The 22,905-nt window shown below is 37.4% G+C and overlaps 1 protein-coding gene across 1 annotated transcript; it reads left to right on the top strand.

Moving 5' to 3' along the window:
- Nucleotides 1–1,469: 1,469 nt before the first annotated feature.
- Nucleotides 1,470–20,353, top strand: LOC126373278 (uncharacterized). Its single transcript, XM_050019355.1, has 16 exons — nucleotides 1,470–1,547; nucleotides 6,874–7,043; nucleotides 8,622–8,782; nucleotides 9,505–9,893; nucleotides 10,985–11,211; nucleotides 11,835–11,937; nucleotides 12,390–12,517; nucleotides 13,139–13,423; nucleotides 14,376–14,657; nucleotides 16,248–16,741; nucleotides 17,596–17,779; nucleotides 18,018–18,213; nucleotides 18,402–19,171; nucleotides 19,298–19,490; nucleotides 19,753–19,866; nucleotides 19,979–20,353. The coding sequence occupies exons 1-16, from the start codon at nucleotides 1,505–1,507 to the stop codon at nucleotides 20,044–20,046; spliced, it is 3,807 nt and encodes a 1,268-aa protein (XP_049875312.1). The 5' UTR covers nucleotides 1,470–1,504; the 3' UTR covers nucleotides 20,047–20,353.
- Nucleotides 20,354–22,905: the final 2,552 nt, after the last annotated feature.

The following is a 22,905-nucleotide window of genomic DNA, read 5'->3' as shown; positions in this document are numbered from 1 at the left end:
ATCTTATTTAATTCAAACCTTTCCATGAAATATTATCACATCCGTATCTTTTATAATGGCTCTGATTCCTACAGACACCTCCTAATTTTACTTCAAGTTATATCTGTCATTTTCTTATCCGCCGAAAGGAAAGGGTCGGATAATTGACAGCTCTTAATTTTAGAAAGAATGAGTAAATGGATGAATAATCTGGGCGAATTAAAAAGGTATCTCGCTGGTATGCAAACCGTTTGACGTGTGCTGTCAACATAATTCTGTCGGGTTATTGGCCAATGTAAAATTTTTAGACGGTTGTTTTAGATTTGTGCTTAAAATTGATGTGTGTTCCATAAATTTTATGCTTGTCGATTACCTGTCCCTTTCCTTTTCGGCGGATAAGAAAATGACAGATATAACTTAAAATAAAATTAGATGGTGTTTACAGGAATTAGCACCATTATCAGTAGACCACTTTTCATATGAAACCCTAAGATTTAGGTCTATACAGGGCGTTAGTGACCGTAACGAAAACTTTGAGGGATGACTCTGAGTTGATATCAAGTGAAATTTTCCGTCGGAGTTGAAAATAATAATAATAAAAAAATTATATAATATAAAAATCAAGCATGTTTTAAATTTTGTACCGGGTGAGAGCCCTCAGCGCTCCCCATTTGTCCGGCCAAGTAGTTAATGCCATTTGCGGCAAATTTGCAATCGGTCACATCCAAAAAGGCCTGTCCATCGTGGTCTCACTCTGTAAGTACGTATATAACTTTGGAAAAGTAACTGGGGGGGTTAAAACGGCCACATCGAAGAAATTCATCTAAGAAAGGAACATTGCTATTTGACATTTGTTTGAATTGCGCACTTACTGTTAAATGCGCTAATGTCAAATTGCAATATTGCTTTCTTAGATGAATTGCTTTGATGTGGCCATTTTAACCCCGCTGTAAGAAAAATCTCAACCCTGGGCCCCATTCTTGAAGTTCAAACGTAACGAGGGTTATTCTATTCTCACCCACATTATCACTTTCTGATCCCTAGTTTGGTTAAGACATTAAAGGCTGATCACTTGATTGTCCGAAAGTAAGACGATAGTTAGTCCCGGTTACTACTTACAGATGTAAGTAAGTAGTCGTTACATGAGCCATGTCAGGGGCCTTTGGAGGCTCAATAATAAACCTGACACCAGGGTTGATGAGGTTGGTAATTCTCCTCACAACCCACACGATACAAGAAGACCAACATTATGACAACACACTGGAACGCTGTAGTACATTATGACTCCTAATGTATGTACAGTCATGAACAATATCATGTACCCACTTTAGAACCTCGTCGCACCATCATATTTGACATTTAATGAGACTTACGGTTTCATTTGCAAAAAAGTTAATGTGGCATGGTTTCAAAGTGTATACGTATTATTAGTACTCGTGACCGTACTAACAGAGAACTACTCCAAAATATAAAACGATCAGTAACAAAACTGCGTCGTCAGTTACAATCGCACGGTGAAACAAAAATGTCTTGTATAGAATTCACGGTCAATGGGAAAAAATGTTCAGGTAGGTTCAGTGATGTTGTAAGATTTCAACACTATTTATTTATATACTATACATACAAGAATAAACTAAACTAAGCATAGACTAAACAGACTCCTAAAAAAACGGGGATTATTTCAAACATGAATTCGAACATAATATATTTTTTCCTCATTTATTTCACTTTATATGACTTATGTGGTGTTGTTCCCTGTTCAATTTCTGGTTGGTTCGATTCAAAAAACATACTTTTCCTACAAATTCACAGTGGTACCTAATAGCGTGGTAAGGAATTCGTTCCGTTCGTCCGGGAAGTGATCCGTTTACCTCTTTCGGTGATTAAAAAGGGACCTTTGCTACAATAAACATATACAGACTAAGCTTATATAGGTATTTTCTATAAATATATAAACGAACCTCATTTATTCGCTAAGCCTATGCTAAGCAGTATTATTTACGGTTATGATGATAATTATTATACTTCTTATCAAAAAAACGATTTTTTTGTTCACTAAAAATTTGAATTTGGAACATACCTCTAATATTATTAAGAATGAATCGTCCTATGCCAAGCAGTATTGTTTACGATTATGCTAATTTGCTTCTTATCAAAAAACAAAACATTTGTGAATTTTTGTTCACTTCAAATTTGAATTTGGAACATAATATAGGTATTAAGAATAAAATCGTCAAATAATACTCACTGTAAAAGGTCATAATTTATTTGTTTTTAATACACGTATTTTATAGTATTTTATGCAACAGTTGTATAAGAAGGGTCAAAAAATGCGAGTGGCGTGAGTTGCGATGTGAGCCTTGGCGAACATCGCAATAAGAGACGCCACGAGCATTTTTTGACCTAGTTATACAACGTTGCATACAATACTTTTTCTACGACGACGTAATTTTAAACGAAACACAAAAATTTTCCAATTTATTTTCCAACGCGCGGGAAAATGGCGGCAAATGTATACTTTTTTTTTATAGTATATCTATGGCACCAAACAAAGTAAAGGTGCCAGTTTCCAGGTCAAAAAAAAAAAAAACAACAACAATGCTTTTTTGGCGACATTATAGTACAGTTACACTTTGTAAACAATGCTTTTATAGGCCATAGAGCGTACACTTTTTCAAAGAGTTTAATTATGTATGTACTTATATTAGACTTTTTGGTTATTTAAATGCCAGATTAAAGTAGAGGAGTAGAAAAAAATATTTATCTGATAATCCTTACAAAACATAACGATTAAGTATTATAACGATTAAATTCTCTAAAAAAAACTAAATTCCTACTGCTTGTAATTCTATGGAGGATATAGGAGTGTTCAAATTCAGGACACATTTGATTCGAAATACCGCTCTATAACAAGCACTTCAGTGTAAAATAATTACTTTTTGAATAAAATCAAGGTTGCTCCAAATTGTAGTAGGTATTATGGTGTATTTTATTGTTATTATATTTATATTAGTTGTATAATCAACTTGTAACTTTGCGTTTTCATTATTCGTAGTCTCTCAACTTTTCGTACTTAGGCAAATGCCTTGTTTATGATTGGTTAAGTATGATGTGAGCTGAGGCCTCCAACCGGGTTATTATTATAATTTACTTTAAACCGGCCACTTTACCGTTTCCTTTGCCCGTTTTATGACAATATGTAATAACTTATAAGTGCCTATCTTCCCGTGCATGTCGTAAAAGGCGACAAAGGGACAGAGTTCTGTCGAACATGATGGATCATCTGTAAGAGCGATAGGCCGATCCCCTATCATCGTACGGTTTATCATTATCCACCTTAGGAGTTATCAAAAGTGGCTGCAAATAGTTTCTTGATTATTTGTAGTTCTGCCCACCCCTTCGGGGAATACGGGCGTGAGTTTATGTATGATATAAGAAGGTACCTTTCGTAAAAAGTATCTCATTTGACTAAGTTGTCATGGATGTAGGTACCTATTTTATATGGCGGCATTTACTATGTTAGTAGGTTTTTACTGCAGTGCAGTGTACCTAATCAAAATCCGGTCCCAGTGGTGCCTCTAGTTTTCAATTTCGTCGGACCCTGCTGACTTTCTGGTGGACTAATCTAAATTCAAATACCTCAAAAGGTATTTCCAGCACTCTTATTGCTCCACGGTGCCGTACAATAAGGAATAATACGGTGCTAAGACTAGTAGAAACTAGTCCTAATAATTAAGGAGCTATGTTAGGTAATCTAGCTAAGTCAGTATGAAAAGAGATTCTAATACCCCGAAAATGTGTAGGAAGCCTTTATATTCAAATTCAATAATTCAGTAAGCAACATACTTAGTTGCATTTTGAATCGACATTTTTTGACATAACGAACGTCTCATCCGTCTAAAATTACTACAGCTTCTCACAGCATGTATAGCCGGGGAAAAGAAACTGCAAGAAAAACCTTAGCACAGGGCCTTAGATGTTCTTTAAATAAACATAAAATATTGTTATACAATTTAGTAATTTGGCTGCCTAATATCAGTTCCCAGATAGTTAATCCCACGCATTCATAATCTTCTAAATAATCACTAACCTTCTAGGTAAGTACTTAATAACTTTTTTTACAAAGTTACAATTTTATGTCATTGCTTGTGACGCCTCTTTATTGATATAGAACTATTTATTTCAAAGACATTTATTACGTACTTTTTTTTTGTTTTGGTTTTCCCCGAAGGGTAAGGCAAAGGGAACTATGCCCATACAGCCATGTCTTACGTATTTTTTTTCTTGATGATTGATGAAATGATGAAAGATGATGATGATGAAACCTAAGCCCCCACCCTCAGAGTAGACTCCTACTCCGAACCCCAAACGAATTAACTCAAAAGTCCGCATAAACTTTCGAGTTATGAAGCGGCTTCCCGGCACGAAGCGAAAATAGGCAGATACACTTTGTTTATTGAATACTCCTATATAATAACACTCGCGAATTTCTTCCGACTAACTTAATGCGATCATTAACCACAAAACACCACTTCGTATTAATTATTTAGATTATTCAATGAAGAAAGCAACTATCCCGTTCCCGTTTCCCGCCAAAAAGCCTTATTACGTACTTACTTATCACGATTATTTAAAAAAAGAAGACAGACAATAGGGTAGTTTCTAACTAGTCAAATCAGTTACTTTTACTAAACGTCAAATCCCGAAATTACTATGTGTATGAAAAAGCAACCTGTGATGTCATAGAAAAAAGTGATAAAATGTCGCACTTATTATTACATTTTGCTTTTATAAAATTCATAAATAAGTTAAATAGAGAAAAGAAAACGTTTTGTGTCACCTTAGATCTGGGGGGTTAAAATGGCCACATCGAAGCAATTAATCTTAAAAGGCAATATTGCAATTTGACATTTGCGCTTATAAAAGTAAGTGCGCAATGCAAACAACAGTCAAACTGCTTCGATGGGGCCATTTTAACCCCCCTGTTTTTATTTAGTAATCAGAATTTCATAATTTATTTTTAACCTAGGAAACTACCCATTTATTGGAAATATTTGTATGAAGTACACAAGCCTTTGAAGGTTTTCTGACGTAAATCGTCTTCCTTCACGACAAAGTACTTAAACACCTCTGTTCACATCGATGGTTATTATTAACCGTGTGTATAAATTGAACACCAAATAAGTAATTTTACTACACTACAAAATAAGTACATATTTATGGTGACGCATTCCATGTTATGGTTTGAGACTCTGCTGAACTATTATTAGTAAGCGATGAGCCGCGTTAGTGAGCCGTGGTAGCTCAGTTCATAGAACGCTATTGCCTCTCACTTTGAGGTTGCAGGTTCGAATCCAGCGCAGGCAACAACCTTAATTTGTTTTTGAATTAATGTTTGTATCATAAATGATTATCACATTCCCGAGAAATGCATTTTCGGAGGTATGTGACCTAACCTGTATTGGGCTGGTTTTCCCTTCGCGGGTTGGAAGCAGACAAGCTGTCTGCTTCAGCTTCAGCTTCTGTTAAAAACCGGACCTGTCAAATCTTCAGGTTAGGTAGGCGGACCCTGTGACAAACGAGATAATGCTAGGGAAATGATGAGATGTATACTTAGTAATAGTTGAGGAGCTCGGTGGCGCAGCGGTAAACGCGCTCGGTCTGCGATTGTTGAAGTAAAGCAACTTTCGCAGAGGCCGGTCATAGGATGGGTGACCACAAAAAAAAAGTTTTCATCTCGAGCTCCTCCGTGCTTCGGAAGGCACGTTAAGCCGTTGGTCCCGGCTGCATTAGCAGTCGTTAATAACCACCAATCCGCACTGGGCCCGCGTGGTGGTTTAAGGCCCGATCTCCCTATCCATCCATAGGGAAGGCCCGTGCCCCAGCAGTGGTTAATGGGCTGATGATGATGATACTTAGTAATAATAAGTACAATCCGTCAGTCTACCCGTCATATTACATGCATCCATGCACCGAACTGGGCACCCTCAGGCCTGTTGTCTGTCCTTTTCTCCAGCCAAGTAGTTAATGTCACCTAAGGCAAACCAACAATAAATCTCGTGGGAATGACAATTAACCTTTGTCGATTTTTAGACTTGTCTGAGAATATAAACTGCTTAACACGTCGTTTGATTTTTATTCGCTCCTAATCCCGTATAGAAGTAATTGCATCGACTCCCCTCAGTTAGTAGTACCTACAGGGTACTGTCATAAGGCGATAAGTATAGGTGTACGTATACGTATACGAATCGGCTTTAGGAATTAAATATAAGGTACAAAGTAAATTGCAGTAAACTTTTAATGAACAGAAATTGCTTCGATTATAATGACAAAAAGAGCAAACGTCTGCCGAAAGTCTGACGGACTTGCGAAGACGAAAAATAGCCCAAATGTGTGACCCAGTCTCGACTGTCATTGGCCCCAAAACTCCCTTTGTGCCTCAATCCGCCGAAAAACAACCGACGTCTTCTAAACGAATTCGAAATACAAAATTCAAATAATACACATCACAGTACTAAGGTACGGCCTCCGTGGTCCAGTGGTTGAGCGTTAGGCTCACGATCCGGAGGTCCCGGGTTCGAATCCCGGTGGGGAAATATCAAAAAAAATACTTCGTGATCCCTAGTTTGGCTAGGACATTACAGGTTGATCACCTGATTGTCCGAAAGTAAGATGATCCATGCTTCGGAAGGCACGTTAAGCCGTTGGTCCCGGTTACTACTAACACATGTAAGTAAATAGTCGTTACATGAGTCATGTCAGGGGCCTTTGGTGGCTAAATAATAACACTGACACCAGGGTTGATGAGGTTGGTAATCCACCTCACAACCCACACGAGAGTAGAAGAAGTAGTAAGGTACTTATGCTCTACTTTTCATCACGTTTTTATTCCAGTGACAACAACACTAGCTCGAGAGACGTCACTGAATGCCTATATACGTTACACTCTCGCGCTGCCCGGCACCAAGGCGATGTGCCATGAAGGCGGCTGCGGCGCATGCGTCGTGATGGTGCGCGCGCGCCGACAACCCAGCGGGAAGATCGAGACTTTCTCTGTCAATTCCGTGAGTTTTTCACATAACATAACATAAACTCAAGCCTCGAACTCGGTACGGCAATGATGCAGGACGGAAGGGGCAGGTCACAGGAATTGTAACCTGGAACCTGACAGAGGGCAGCCGTAACTGTCAGTACTATTCACACAAGTACTATTCTCCTGGCGGAAGACAGGAGACCTAGTACGGCTTTGAAATAGACTACTCTGGGCGCCATTCCACTCTCGTCAGACTGAGTACTGCGGGGCGGAAGGCTAGAGGAAAACCGCTGCCCTATTTTTCTCTAAAAAAGTAGCATGGAGAATGTTACACCGATAAGTGCGTGGCTCTAGTGATGAAGTTCAAGACTATATCCCAAGAGGGTAATCAGAGGTACATTTATCTCAAGATGAACTAAGTACCTACTGCACCTCACCAGGCTTTCTGTTAGACCTACGTATCGTTTGTGTGTGTGTGTGTGCGTGTGTGTATCGTAAAATAACGTGAGTAATTATTTATCTGGTTACCAAATATAGGTACCTACACTATTGTAGCGGACCCAACTAGTTGGCCACCTAGTTCCGCTCACATGCAACAGATGGCGCCACATTCAATAATGCAGTCTTCAAGCGGTCGTGAAACGCGGTATCGAAGTTTACACAGCAAGACGCATATATACAACTTCCAACACAACACTATTGGATCGTCGATCCCTAGTCACACTACCAACTTGTGGCTAGCGGGGTACTATGCTCTGTTCGATACCCCGAAAACATCCTTTGACGGCAGCACACCCTCGCCGCCAAACTATAATTGATTTCACCTTCATCATCAATTTAAGAGCCACACTCTTGTCGGTGTAGCATTCCCATGCTACTTTTTTAGGGAAAAATAGGGCAGTGGTGGGCGGATTGCACCTTGCACCTAATAAATAGGTATAAAGAGGCTTATCTACTTATTGGGAATTGGCAGCCTTATCGCTTATAACGATCTCGTTCAGGTGAGGAAAAGATGAAGAATCTGGTGCTGATTCCAATACACACCGTCTAATTTAATATTAAGTTATACCTGTCAATTTCTTATCCGCCGAAAAAGAAAGGGACGGGTAATCGACAGGCATAAAATTTATGGAACACACGTCAATTTTAGACAGAAAAACAACACTCTAAAAATTTTACATTGGCTAATAACCAAACTGAATTAAGTCGCCAGCACACGCCCAACGAGTTACATCAGCGCAATGCCTATTTTAGTCACCCGGGTTGGTCATTAATTTCCTCATTCATTTTAAAATTGACAATCATCCGTCCTTTACCTTTTCGTCGGATAAGAAAATGACAGGTGTAATTTAAAATAAAATTAGGAGGTGGCTGCAGGAATCGAGGCCACTATCTACGTAAAACTCTCTGTCCACAATATTATATACCAGTCTGATATACGTCCCATTACTAGACCTGGACACAGGCATCTCCTCAATTAACTCAATCACAGTACGTCACACCCCCCCCCCCCCCCATATCAAACGGAGGCGGTACTCCACCACATTGCCCCTGTGTAAGTTGGTGAAGATATTTCCCATCCGATTGAAAATATTTCCAATTCTTCCAGTGTCTAGTATTAGTGTTCTCTTGCAATGATTGGGAAATCACCACTATCGAGGGAGTCGGCAACCGGCTGGACGGCTATGATGAGATCCAGAAGAGAGTGGCAGTTTTCAACGCGACGCAGTGTGGCTACTGCACGCCCGGATGGGTCATGCATTTGAACAGGTTAGACCGCATACTGACGTTACAGGTAAAAAAAACGCATTGACAAGACTGCTCATCCCAACTTGGAAAGAGCTGCGGAGTCAAATCCCGTGCAAATCTGGAGTTGTTGTAGGTTTTATAGCGTATTGTATCCTTATTCGCCTGACAGGTGACCAGCGCGGGTGGTGCCTTATAGCATAGCTCCATCACAGCACAAGCTGAGCCATTTCCTTTTGCCCGTATTCATAATATACCTAATAAGTTCTTAAAAAAAATTGAAACTGTTACTGGCAATAAATTAATTTTATTCTTGTTCTTTGAAATTCGAACATAATATAGCATTACGCTACAGGCAAAACTCGTGATAACAATTTATAGATCTATGTTCCAAATATGAATTCAAAGTCAAAAAGTCGAATTTAGTGCCTTAGAACCCGAAAATTTCAATTCTGAATTGTAGTCTATATATACGTATCGAATAGAATGTATCTGCAGATAGCTCAGAATTCGCTGAATGTCATAAAGGTAGATTATATACGAGTACCTCTATAAACTTGGAAAACCCAAAGCATTTCTTTACAAATATACCTAAAACTCAGAGTTTATAAACGCCGCATTCAAACATTCATGTAGCCTTTTTAGACCCTCTGTTTGATACGGTAGTAACTTTCGATGGAAATGAAGTTCAAGAGACATGATGATCAAAGTGATGACGAAAATCCTAAAAATGTGTTCGTTTCCAGCTTGAAAGACAAGCATCTGACGATGGAAGAAATGGAAAAGGCTTTCGCCTGCAACACCTGCAGGTGCACAGGCTTCAGACCAATCATGGACACTGTAAAATCATATGCAGTGGACGCGAGTCCGCATCTTTGTCAGAAAATCCAAGACCTGGAAGACCTCACTGTTTGCACTAAGACCAAGAAAAACTGCCAAAGAAAATGCTCAACAAAAAGCATTGAAGACGACTGGTGTGTCATTAGTGATGTGAAGATGAAAGTAGAAAAAACTATAGCACTAAATTTTGGAAAGACAATGTTCTATAAGGTTTATGATGAGGAAGAGATTTTTGATATCCTGGACAAGTATGGTGAAGATTCGTATATGTTTGTCGACGGGAATACTGCTAAAGGTAAGTACAGCGAGAAATTACTTAAGAAATTAATCTGCGTCGCGTCTGTCATTTGTCTGTGCAGTTCAAAACACAATTGGGTATAGTTTTCTAGGTCAAAAATAAATTATGAAATTCTGATTACTAAACAAAGACAGATCTAAAGATGACAAAAAACATAACTTATTCATGAATTTTAATAAAGAAAAATTTAATAATAAAAGCGACATTTTGTCACGTTTTTCTATGACGTCACAGGTTGCTTCATATAAATTCCATAGTAATTTCACGTTTTGACGATTGGTAAAGAGTAAGCGATTTCACTAATTGGAAACTACGCTATTATAATCACGCTACTCTATTTCGTACCTAATTAAAATTCAACGACGTTGAAAATACCAAATATTTTTAGCCCCTTTTCTATAACCCAACTGGGCACCCACAGGCCTGTTGTCTAGGTGAGAGTTCTCTCTATTCCCCGTTTATTCATCCATCCAAGTTATTCATGCCATCTGAAGCAAACCTACAATAAAACCCTTTTCTGTAGTCATCATCATCGCCAGCTTATTAACGTCCCCACTGCTGGGGCACGGGCCTTCCCTATGGATGGATAGGGAGATCGGGCCTTGAACCACCACGCGGGCCCAGGACCGGATTGGTGGTTATTAACGACTGCTAATGCAGCCGGGACCAACGGATTAACGTGCCTTCCGAAGCACGGAGGAGCTCGAGATGAAAACTTTTTTATGTGGTCACCCATCCTATGACCGGCCTTTGCGAAAGTTGCTTAACTTCAACAATCACAGACCGAGCGCGTTTGCCGCTGCGCCACCGAGCTCCTCATCTTACTGTAGTAGTTAGTTGTAATTAGCTGAAAAGCGTAAAAGTGTCTTACTTATATTTAATATTTTATTCGAATATTGAGTTGTCTTTTGTTTTAATATATGTTAATAATGTATTTATACCAAAACATTTGGCTCATTTTGTTAATTTGCATAGGTACAAGTGAAGTTTTATAAATGCGCGTATTTAAACAGCCTGCTTCAAAACATTGGTAAGCAAATAACAGTAATATACAAACGTACTTACTAGTTACTATTATATTTTTTCAGGTGTTTATGAAAACTTCGAATATCCGCGCGTTTTGATAGATATTAGTGAAGTGACGTCACTGAAACTGTATAAGTTCGACCAGAACCTTGTTATAGGAGCTAATATGTCCTTGGAAGATTGTATAACCTTGTTCAAAGACACTGCAAAATCAAGGAGTGACGAGTTTGGATATTTGGCCGAGGTTGCTAAACATCTAGATCTTGTTGCCCATATGCCTGTGAGAAAGGTAAGAGACATGGAAAGTCCTGTAGAGTTATATCGTATCGCCATCATCATCATCAATTTAAGAGCCACGCTCTTGTCGGTGCAGCATTTCCATGCTACTTTTTTTAGGGAAAATAGAGCAGTGGTTTCCCTCTTGCCTTGCGTCCTATTATTTTATTATCGTATCGCCAACTTATAATAAAAACCACCCTAATCAACTTTTTGAAAAAATACATTCTGATGTGTTTCTCTTCAACAAACCCTCGATTTCTTGCAATAAATTTCAATACGAATAAAAAATTGAGACAACATACATAACATAAACAGCCTATATATGTCCCACTGCTGGGCACAGGCCTCCCCTGAATCAACCGGATGGGGTATGGAGCATACTCCACCACGCTGCTCCAATGCGGGTTGGTGGAGTTGTTTTTACGGCTAATAGCCGGGACCAACGGCTTAAAGTACCCTACAAGCAATTCACGTCTACATCTAAGTCGCCTAAATCTACAACAAGTCACGTCAAGAAAAAGAGTTAATGGTAGGCGTTTGCACAGAGCATTATACAGCACTTCAATTAAATTCGCGTGCTATGCGAACGCTTCTGCATGAACGCTATAAGAATGCCTATTATTTCGTTTACAGATTGGTTCTTTAGCCGGTAATCTGATGGTCAAACATGCGATGCCGGATTACCAATCCGACGTATTTCTGCTTCTAACCGCTATTGGCGCCGATGTTACAATTCGTGAGTGTAACAATTTTTCAACCAATTAAAATACCTACCTAATATGAATTTCGCAGTTTAGCAAAGTGAAAACACGTGTCATACATATTTATGGGAAATTTCTTTGGGAAAATTCAGACCATGATCCTGAGTTGACATATCAAGTGGATTATCCTGTCGGAAAATTCATGAAAATTTTAGTGTTTTTTTTTTATAAGTACCATACTTTTGCGACGTAAAATTCTACTTGATATCAATTCAGAATCATGGTTTGAATCATCCCTCAAAGTTTTCGTTACGATGTCACTAACACCCTGTATTGTTCTGATGTGATGTCATTATAATGTATATATATGTAATCCGTGTCTGTGGTGTCCTAAATAATAAATGTTTCTTTCTTTCTTTCTTTCTTATTGACGCACAAATTCAAAGTGGTATTAAATACTGAGTACACCAACTTTTATTCATTCTAGGTCGTAAAAATGGTAATAGGAATACTTTGACAATGCTCGAATTTCTAAAGTACGATATGGTTGGAGCTCTGATGGTGAATATAGAATTACCACCAATGAGCACTTCACACACACTCAGGACTTATAAGGTGAGTTAAGGTGCTCATACAGTTGAGGTAGTAAGTCCATTTACTACACGATCCTGACACACTATTTTCGCTTCTTCCACTCTCATCGTCGCTTGATCGTCGGTTTAGAGTAAGTACCTACTCTTGATTTGGTTTTCTTTAAAATATACTGAGTTTGACCACGGTATGTACGGTCACGAGAATTAATATGTATACACTTTGGTACCACGTCACATTATTTTTTTTGACAAATTGAACTGTAAGTCTCACTAAATGTCAAATATATTAGTGCGACAGAGTCCTAAAGTGGGTACATTATATTGCTCATGACTGTACGCCTAGGCCTCTTTCGACACTATCACTCACACTCGCATAATAAATCTATTTCATAAGTCTACTTTCATTTATTCTCTCTACATGTCCGAACCATCTAAGCATCCCTTTCTCAAATGTTTGTAAAAGTGAATGCTTTTTCACAAAGCTCTCAGTTTTATTCATCTTTGTCTCCTACCACTCACTACCCAATATAAATTCCGAGCATACTTTTAGCAGAACTTGTTAAATAATCTACGTGTAAAATAAGTAGGTACCTACGCCTCATATGTATATTGAATTGAATGATTTGCATCGAATTATTTTCAGATTATGCCGCGCCATCAAAATTCCCTGGCTCTCGTCAATGCAGCGTTTGTACTTAAATTGAACGGAAGAATTGTAGACGAAATAACTATTGTCTTCGGGAATATATCAGCTGATTTCAACCACGCTATTAAAACAGAAAAATACTTAAAAGGAAAGGATTTATTCACTGCTGATACTTTGCAATGCGCTATAAAGATTCTGAAGGAAGAAATAGTACCGAGCGAAAATCCTCCTGAACCAAATCCAGATTGCCGGCTCAAAATAGCTATTGGACTATTTTACAAGGTAAAAGAAATCTATATATAGTAAATAGTATGTATACCTATTGCTATCAATAGGTCTTTCTTTATTATTGTACTTACAATACAAATTAGTAAATACTTCCTAAGTATCTATGAACAACATAGTTATCTAAAAGTGATATTGACAACAATATACATTTTGTATTACTTATGTATGATAATATTTATTTATGACTTGGGTACATCGTAGTGTTACGGGTACGATTCCCGGTTCGGGCCCTAAACCACTGAATTTTACTTTATGAGTAGACATTCATGTTTGGATGATATACACTTATTTAAAACGACCTTTGCGGTCCAGTGGTTGAGCGTTGGGCTCACGATCCGGAGGTCCTTGGTTCGATTCCTATCACAAAAAATACTTTGTCGTCCCTAGTTTGGTTAGGACATTACAAACTGACCACCTAATTGTCCGAAAGTAAGAAGATCCGTGCTTCCGAAGGCATGTTAAGCCGTTGGTCCCGGTTACTACTTACTGATGTAAGTAAGTAGTCGTTACGTGAGCCATGTCAGGAGCCTTCGGCGGCTTAATAGTAACCCTGACACCAGGGTTGATGAGGTTGGTACTCCACCTCACAACCCACATGATAGAAATAGAAGAGACACTTATTTAATAACTAAAGATATCACGTAGTTTCCAGGATTGGTGCCCGGTTAATGGCAAAGCCTTGCCCCCATCACATGGGACTTCAAATATAGCTGGCGGGGTGTGGGTATTTATGATTTATACCTCTGCCTAGCCCTTCGGGGATACAGGCGTGATGTTCAATTCAATTCAATTCTTTATTCATAATAAATAATGTAATAATGTTATGTAATGTTTGATATTATAATATCGGAATTAATTATGTATTTAAAAAAGTAAACATAATTATTATTTAATGTTTTTTACGTAAGTAACGTTTAAAAACCATCATTTTTGTCCAATATTTTAGTTTGTCTTAAGTATCAGCCCGTCAGGCGTACCATCTTCACGAAACAGATCTGGTGGACAACTCCTGAAGCGCCCTGTCTCCAAGGGTTACCAGGACTTTCAGACTGATAAGACACTGTACCCTCTGAACGAGCCAGTTCCTAAGTATGAAGCCATGATACAAAGCGCTGGTGAAGCGCAGTTTGCTAACGATATACCGCCTCTACCCCATGAAGTATTTGGTGCTTTTGTACCATCAACTATACATTCTGGGGAGGTTGATAAAGTCTATACGGATGTCTTGGTAAGTTTCTACAACTACATACCTACGTTGAGTTTACGTTTCAAAAACTAGAGTAGGTATAGGTCAGTCCAGTTTATCAAATTTTATTTTTTAGTTATTGATGATGATGATGATGCGATCCAGCCGATTTCGGCTACGGCGACTGCTTCAACTACGACGTTCATGTGCTCGCATGTGGCTTATATAGCCAATCTTATTGGAAAAGATCCTCGCATTGTTGTTGCCACGGAGTAGAAGAAAGGCGTTGGGAATTGAGCGTAAAATGCGCGACATACAAGTATGATGAACTAGTTCATACTTCAACTTAGCACTCCACTCGTCCGCAAACTTTACGACCTACGGAGCTCCGCTATAGTGCATTCTTCTTCTTTGCGAGTCGATGGCGATCGAAACTAAATTTTTGCTGACCAATAGTGCATTAAAAGCCGTCTTGTGCATTAATAGTAAAAGATGACTTGTGATTCTAAATGCAATTTCATCTTATAAATAAAAAATATATTATGATGCGCAATGTGCATTATTCTCTGCCGGAAAATAAGTTAAATAATAATAGAGAAGTCTCTTCTTTTGACGTTTTGGAAAGGTATCTAAAACTTTTACGTATGCACGCCATTTCTCCGCAAACTTTACGACACATGGCGCTCCGCGACGGTATATTAAAAGGTCGTCTTGTACATTGTACCCTGCAGGGCAAAAAATCAAATCTCGACTATCATGCAAGGAGATCCCTCCTTATCAAAAAACCTTACAGCAAAAAACCTTAGTATGGTCAGTTATTTATCAAAAAAAAAAACTAAAAGTAATGATAAAATTGCAGCATATTACATAAAATAAACATTGCCGGTAATGTGGCTATGGAATTAAAGAAGCAGAGCTATCAGAGTTATCTGTTTTCAGGAGTAGTAGTAAAAGAGAGCGGGGTTGAACCGGCGACAGCGGTTCTCATACAAAATGCGCGATAGGACCCTTCCATCCTCTTTTCTTCTATTCCGTGGTTGTCGCGTTGTTAACAGGTGTTATTCGAATGACGCATGTTAATTGTTGTTACAGTTTGAGTAAATTTTTCGAGGTTATTCCACTTTTTATTCATGAATATAACCTACCACACCTAGTCAAATGTTACCAATAACGTCGTAAAAATTTAATATGTTTTCCCCGGCTGTAATAACATCTGCATTGTGGTATCGTTTTATTTCCAATACGCATGCAATACCAATGTTAGCATGAAAAAATTACGACCGTCTCTTCTTTTGTTTTGCTTCCGAATGTATAATTTAGTGTAAATACTCACTACTCACTACTACCTACTCACACCATTACACAATCATGTAATGTAGGTAGATAAAATATTCCAGGAGAGTTAAAAAGGTCGCATCGAAGCAATTCATTAAAAAAGCAATACTATTGCTATTTGACATTTGTTTGCATTGCGCACTTACCTACTTTTATATGCGCAAATCTCAAATTTCAATATTGCTTTTTTAGATGAATTGCTTCAATGTGGCCCTTTTAACCCCCCCCCCCCCCCAGATTATGCAATTTTACTTTCATAAGAGGTGATGGATAACAAAGAGGACCCAACATTCACAGGACATTGAAGGTGTCGAAGCAATCTTAACAGCGAAAGACATTCCTGGCAAGAACTCGTTCACCTTGCCAGGCATACAGCTACAAACTGAAGACGAAGAAATTCTTGCTAATAATAAAGTAAAATTTTACGGTCAACCTGTCGCAATCGTAGTAGCTCAAACTGAAGAGCTGGCAGCTAGTGTAGCCAAGAAAGTCAAAGTTACTTATAAAAACGTCAGCAATACTGCACCAGTCCTGACTATTGACGAAGCCAAGAAAGACGACAAAAGATACGCACCAAGCGAAGCTAGTATCAAACCTAAAGGTCAAGGAGAAAGCGTTAAAAAGGTCATCAAAGGTGTGTACGAGATTGGCGCACAGTATCATTATTATATGGAACCGATATCTTCGGTTGTTGTACCAGTAGATCAAGGATTGGAAGTATACGACGCGACACAGTGGATGGACCTAACTCAAATTGCGATTGCGCAGTGTTTGGGAATCAATGAAAGCAAGTAAGTAAAATATTACACTTCAACGGTCATTAGGATAATCATTAATCAACAAAATACAACTTTACGTTGGGTAGCGGTAGAAAGTTAAGTTTGAGAAAGTTTTAATGTGCGTAATCTTTACAACATTTGTTTAATCGCTGATAATAAGTATAATTATTTCATTTGCTTAGGTGTGTGGGAAACTATATAGGTATATATGAATTATAAATAGAATAGTAAAATGATATTTTACATCCGCTTTTACCATAATGGGTTATCACTGTTATAACCAATGAATATAAAAAAACTGCACTTACCTTTAGCAGCTGTAATCCACCTGGAAAGCATATCAGTTCCAGTCACGCACGGCACGCTGGATGAGGTAAATTGGAAGCGTCTTACGCCACAATAGGTTTTCCAGCGTTCTTTAATTATCACAGCCACAAAGTTCATATTAGCACTGTCACATCAATGAGCACAAGATGACCGTCGAAGGTATAAATTGTTTACACCGAAAAAAGAACGTAGCCCGACCAGAAGACAACACGTCTGTCCTCTATCGCGTCCGATAATGAACTGAGCATCAAATTGCAAGTGACGGTAGTTTAACAAAAAAAAATACGTTGGACTTTTCATATTATCCACTAGAAATTACTAGTGACTAGATCGGGCTAATTAGTTTTTTTTTATTCTAAACCCTTTTTAGAGAAATACGGATCATAATAGTAAAAACTGTATGTAGATATGTAAGTTAAAGTGACGAACAATATTAATATAATATAAGTAGATATAGATAGATAAGGTTTTCTAGAGCATTTTGGATTTGCCAAGTCAACAAATTATGAATTTAATAGTTTAAATTTTATTATTTTCAGGGTTGTTGTAAAAGTTCGCCGAGTCGGTGGCGGTTTTGGCGGCAAAATCAGCCGAAACGTGCAAGCGGCCACGGCTTGCGCCTTGATAGCTTCCAAGTTGAATAAGCCCTGTCGTTTCATTCTGCCATTACAGACGAATTTGACCATAGCTGGCAGAAGACTTCCCGCTCAATGCGATTATGAGGTTAGTCGTAAGGTCTCTGAAATTGAAAGAAGGAAATATTTGCAGCCAGCCATAATAATTATGTTCTAGGATTTAGATTATGATAAATAGTTATAGTGACAGGTTATCTTATCACTAACCAGCCTGACGATCAATCACCTTTTTTATACATTGACCATTACCTGTAGGTTCATCTTGTCACAACACAAGTCATTGTTTAATCGACGGTATCTATCGAATTAAAAATGAAATTCTTCAGGTGGGTGTAGACGATAATGGCAAGATCCAGTACTTAAACGCTACTATTATAGAAGACGACGGTTGTTCACACAACGAAAACATTCTGGACTTCACAGTCGGAGGCTTCCCCAACTGTTACAACACTGACTACTTCAGCTTGAAGACTGCGTCTGTGCTTACTGACCTGCCTTCTAACAGTTTTGCTAGAGCCCCAGGTACCTACTATTATTTAATTCAAAGTTTAAGAAAATTATCATCCATTAACCTATAACCTACTTAAATTTTCAAACTCAACTTTTCAAAACGGTTTCACAGAAAAATTAGAAACCTTTCAAAAACTTTCAAACTCATTTAGCTTGATATTGCTGAAACCTACTTGATGTTCTTCTAATCGCCCTTCCAGGCACATCCGAAGGTATGGCCAGTATCGAACACATTATGGAACACATCGCTTTTGCTGTCCAAAAAGATCCGACTGAAGTTAGAATAGCCAATATGAGGACTGATGATAACGACCTACCTAAACTCATTGAAGAATTAAAGAAGGACTGTGATTACGTCAAACGGGAACAAGAGATCAAACAGTTCAATCGAGCGAATCGTTGGATAAAAAAAGCTATCAAAATCAGCGTCATGAGTTTCCCTGTTCAGTTCTACGGAAATTATAGTGCCATGGTCTCAATTTACAGAGGAGATGGCACAGTCACAGTTACCACTGGAGGTGTAGAGATGGGACAAGGAGTTAATACAAAAGTAGCTCAAGTCTGCGCTTACGAATTGGGGATTCCATTAGATACAGTATCAGTTCTGCCACATCACTCTTTTACGGCAGCTAATAATGTCTTCTCAGGGTCTAGCATTGTAAGTGAGAGTGTCTGCTATTCAATAATTAAGGCTTGCGCGATGTTGAAGGAAAGACTGGAACCTATCAAGCAGAAGCTGACAGACCCAACGTGGCTGGAAATCATCCAGAAAGCAGGGGAGGAAGAAGTAGATCTAACAGCGATTTATATGATGACAGATAAAGAAGAAGACTTATCCAACTACAGTGCATTTGCCGTGGCTATATTGGAAGTCGAGCTGGACTGCTTAGTCGGAAGATATGAGATTGTGAGGGTCGATATCTTGGAAGACGTCGGGTTGAGTGCTAACCCTAATATCGATATTGGCCAGGTTTGTAAATAATAGTTCCTACTTACCTATTCCCGTTGCTTAACCTTCGGAAAACAAAACAAAAGGAAATTTGATATTCTCACACAATACTCAGCTATATCATTAATTTCATGTTTGGTGTTTCAGGTCGAAGGTGGCTACGTGCAAGGTCTGGGTTACTTCACGTCTGAGAAGCTGGTGTACGATAAGGGAACAGGCAAACTCCTGACGAACCGTTCTCTCAATTACCACGTACCTTTAGCTCTAGACATTCCTGCTGACTTCAGAGTCAAACTGCTCTACAATTCCAAGAATGTTAAGGGAGTCCTTGGCTCAAAAGGTACGTTTGTGTTCTAGAAACAAATTAAAGTTTTTATTATTAAACTTCATGTTAAGTTCCTTAACAATTTATTTAGATATCCGATAACATCCATTCTACTTATCATCCATATCAGGATCAATGAGAATTTTTCGTCATTGGGACGATTCCCAGGCATATCGTTGAAATCGCCTTGGGGATCGCATCCTGTCTAATGTATATGATAACTTACTTATTAGTTGATAAGCTTATTTATAAAACGTGAATATTTTATTGCTTCAAGCTGTTGGTGAAATGGGAGTATGCACTGCTCACGGTATAACCCACGCTTTACGAGAATGCATTAACGAATCGAGAAGGGACTCTGGTTACGATGCCACCGAATGGATTAACATAGGCAAGTACAATATACTTAGTATTATAATAATTATTTAATCCGATACCAAGTAAATACGATTTTTATAATATTCAGAACCTGAACATTAACTAATATTGCATGTTTTTTATAGATATTCCCTACGATACAGAGTCAATACTGAAAGCTCTAGCAGTCAAATACGACGAGATGGTATTCTAATAAAGAAGTAGTAGTATCTTAAGCAAAAACCTTGTAAGAGCTACAGAGTTCGTGAAGTATTTGCGCCAAGTGCTCGTGTGCCAAATCGTATACCGGCAACTGTTTATTACATGTCGTTATGTTGTTATTTCTAGGTATAATTTTGTTCAAGTACCGTGTAATGTTACTATAATTATTTCCACTATTTTGTTTGAGCCAGCAGTTAAACGTGCATTAGCGGGGGTTTTTTTTATTTCCCTATAGATTTTGTACTATTTTTACAGTTATATACCTATGTAGGTACTTAGATAAATAAAACATATTTTTTCTGTAATACACGTTTATTTACGCATCGTCAAACAAAAATTAAGTAAATCACAAATTATAGAATTTTAGGCCCTAGCAAAAATTAGTCTTTTAGTTAGGCCTCAACAAAAAAAAAAACAAAAGCAATCCGACAAAAATATTTCCATAATCAAATTAATTTATACAACAACCAATTCCGAAACATAATTAATAAATACTTACAGAATAAATTATAATCAATTCACTATACAAATTATTAAAAAAAAGCTTAAACTAAAGAAAATTCGTCGGTTCTAATGTAAAATATTCATAATCTGTACATGATTATATCAACAGGTATGTGTTATGCAAAAAGTGCAATCCAAATGTCATTTTAATAATTATTAATAATATATATTTTAACTAATAGTATGCCACGCGGACCGTCGTCGTATCACTCGAGTTATGAAACTTATTATTTATATACTTTTAACACGTACCAAAAACACTCTGTCACTTATACAATCTAATTATACACCGAACTCTCCAGATATACACCCTAAATTTACACTTCTATCATATCGCACCCTTCGTGGAAAAACGCAGTAAGTTGATTTTATCAACTTTTCAGGAGCTAAAAAAAACTGTCCTACTAATTAGTTATAAGTCCTGGAAATAACCTTCAAAGAGAAAATAATAGCAAAAAGTAGCCCGGATTGACCCACATTTATTAATTTTTAATTAATTGTGTATATTTGAAAAAAAATTAAAAAAACACGGTTGCGTAGATATTCCACGAAACTATAATCAAACGTTCCGTTGTAAGTACAGATACTGCTTTATTATTACGTAGTGCAAACAACATTGACAGTTGTAACTTTACCTACAACGTTGTTCACCTTCCGATTTCATCTTACTCTGATGTTGTAAGTATTAGTTACTTCGTTCTTACACGAAAAATTTTAACAACATGTTTTGCGTAAGTTGAGAAACCTATTTGTTCCACGTGAAAGTAAATGATCTTTGATAGTGTAACTATAGAAATTGCTTTTTTAATAAGGAAATATCTCAAAATAATTGTATGTATCTTTAAATACTTGTTTGTTGCAGGGGTTAGTCTAGAATGTAGAAGTATGTATGCTCATACATTATACAGGGTAGCCCAGAACTTCATGTTCAAAATGAAAAATTAGATAGAGTGGCTCATTAGCTACTAGAAACACCCCCATGTATGTTCAGCCATTATTTATAGTTTAGGAGATATGACCTATTTTGTACCTTTTTCTAGATTTTCTACCTTACATCAGAAATAATCATTTTGTCGCTATCCCGTTCTTAATAATTATTTTATTTTACTTCACAACTATGTCTAAAGATATATACCGCTAGGTAAAAAAATAAAAACAGTCAAATCAAAGACAAAAAAAAAGTTATTGGAAGTCAAAGTGAGAATTGGACCAAAATTGTCACAGTTGTTAAAACTTCGCCGAAGAATAATTAACACATGAGATTGGCATGGACGCTGAAAGTAGGTATCTCTAAAAAACTGCTCCATTTAATAGCCTTTTAGACACATCAAAAAAAGTACCTTTAATAGAAGCAATAAACTAAATAATTAGACCTCAAAGACTGCAAGATAGACAGATTTGAAGGAAAAATTTACATTCTCATACAATGTAGGTAGCTGCTTCTTTCTAACGTTGTTAAAGGTGCTCAAAGACACATTTTTAATAAAAAAAATCACGCTCATAATCGCTAACAGAGTAGACATAGCAACAGTCTGAAGACAAAACTTGGAGTCACTTTTGGTATTCATATTGTAATGAAGGAAAAAGTTATCCCCAAACACTGTTGGTGATTCATACTATAAGATGCTAAAATAAAATCTGTCTGTCTTGCAATCTTTGAGGGCTAATTACTTAGTTTTATGCCCCTATTAAGGGTACTTTTTTGGATGTGTCTAAAAGCCTATTAAATGGAGCAGTTTTTAAAAACACTTTCAGGGTTCATGAAAATCTCATGTGTTTATTATTCTTCGGCGAAGACTTACAACTGTAACAATTTAAGCGAATTCTCACTTTGACTTCCAACTTCCAATGACTTTTTTATCTTTCATTCGATTGTTTTTATTTTTTCACTTAGCGATACACATACTTAGGCATAGTTATGAAGCAAAATAATTAGAAATTAGAAAGAAAAAATTAGAATTATTAAGAAAGGGATAGCGACAAAATGATGATTTTTTGAAGTAAGATAGAAAATCAAGGAAAAGGTGTAAAATGGGTCATATCTCCTAAACCGTAAATAATCGCTGAACATACACGGGGGTGTTTCTGGTAGCTAATGAGCCCCTCCATCAAATTTTTCATTTTGAACGTGAACTTTTGGGCCACCCTGTATATTGAAACAAATAAAATCAGTGTTAAATTAAGTGTTTATTCTAATTTGTATTAAAAAAAAAATATTTATTTACTAGCTGTGCCGAAAGCCGTTTGAGCCGCATGGGTTTTCAGTTTTCAGGGAGTTATTTATATTTGTAATTAAAATCCAACTTTTAATTTTAAAACGTTTATTAATTAATACATGCATAATCAG

Source organism: Pectinophora gossypiella, chromosome 15 (genome assembly GCF_024362695.1).
Source record: "Pectinophora gossypiella chromosome 15, ilPecGoss1.1, whole genome shotgun sequence".
Classification (NCBI taxonomy): Eukaryota; Metazoa; Arthropoda; class Insecta; order Lepidoptera; family Gelechiidae; genus Pectinophora; species Pectinophora gossypiella.
The sequence above is the reverse complement of the archived record's forward strand: the minus strand, read 5'-3'. Positions and strand labels throughout refer to the sequence as shown.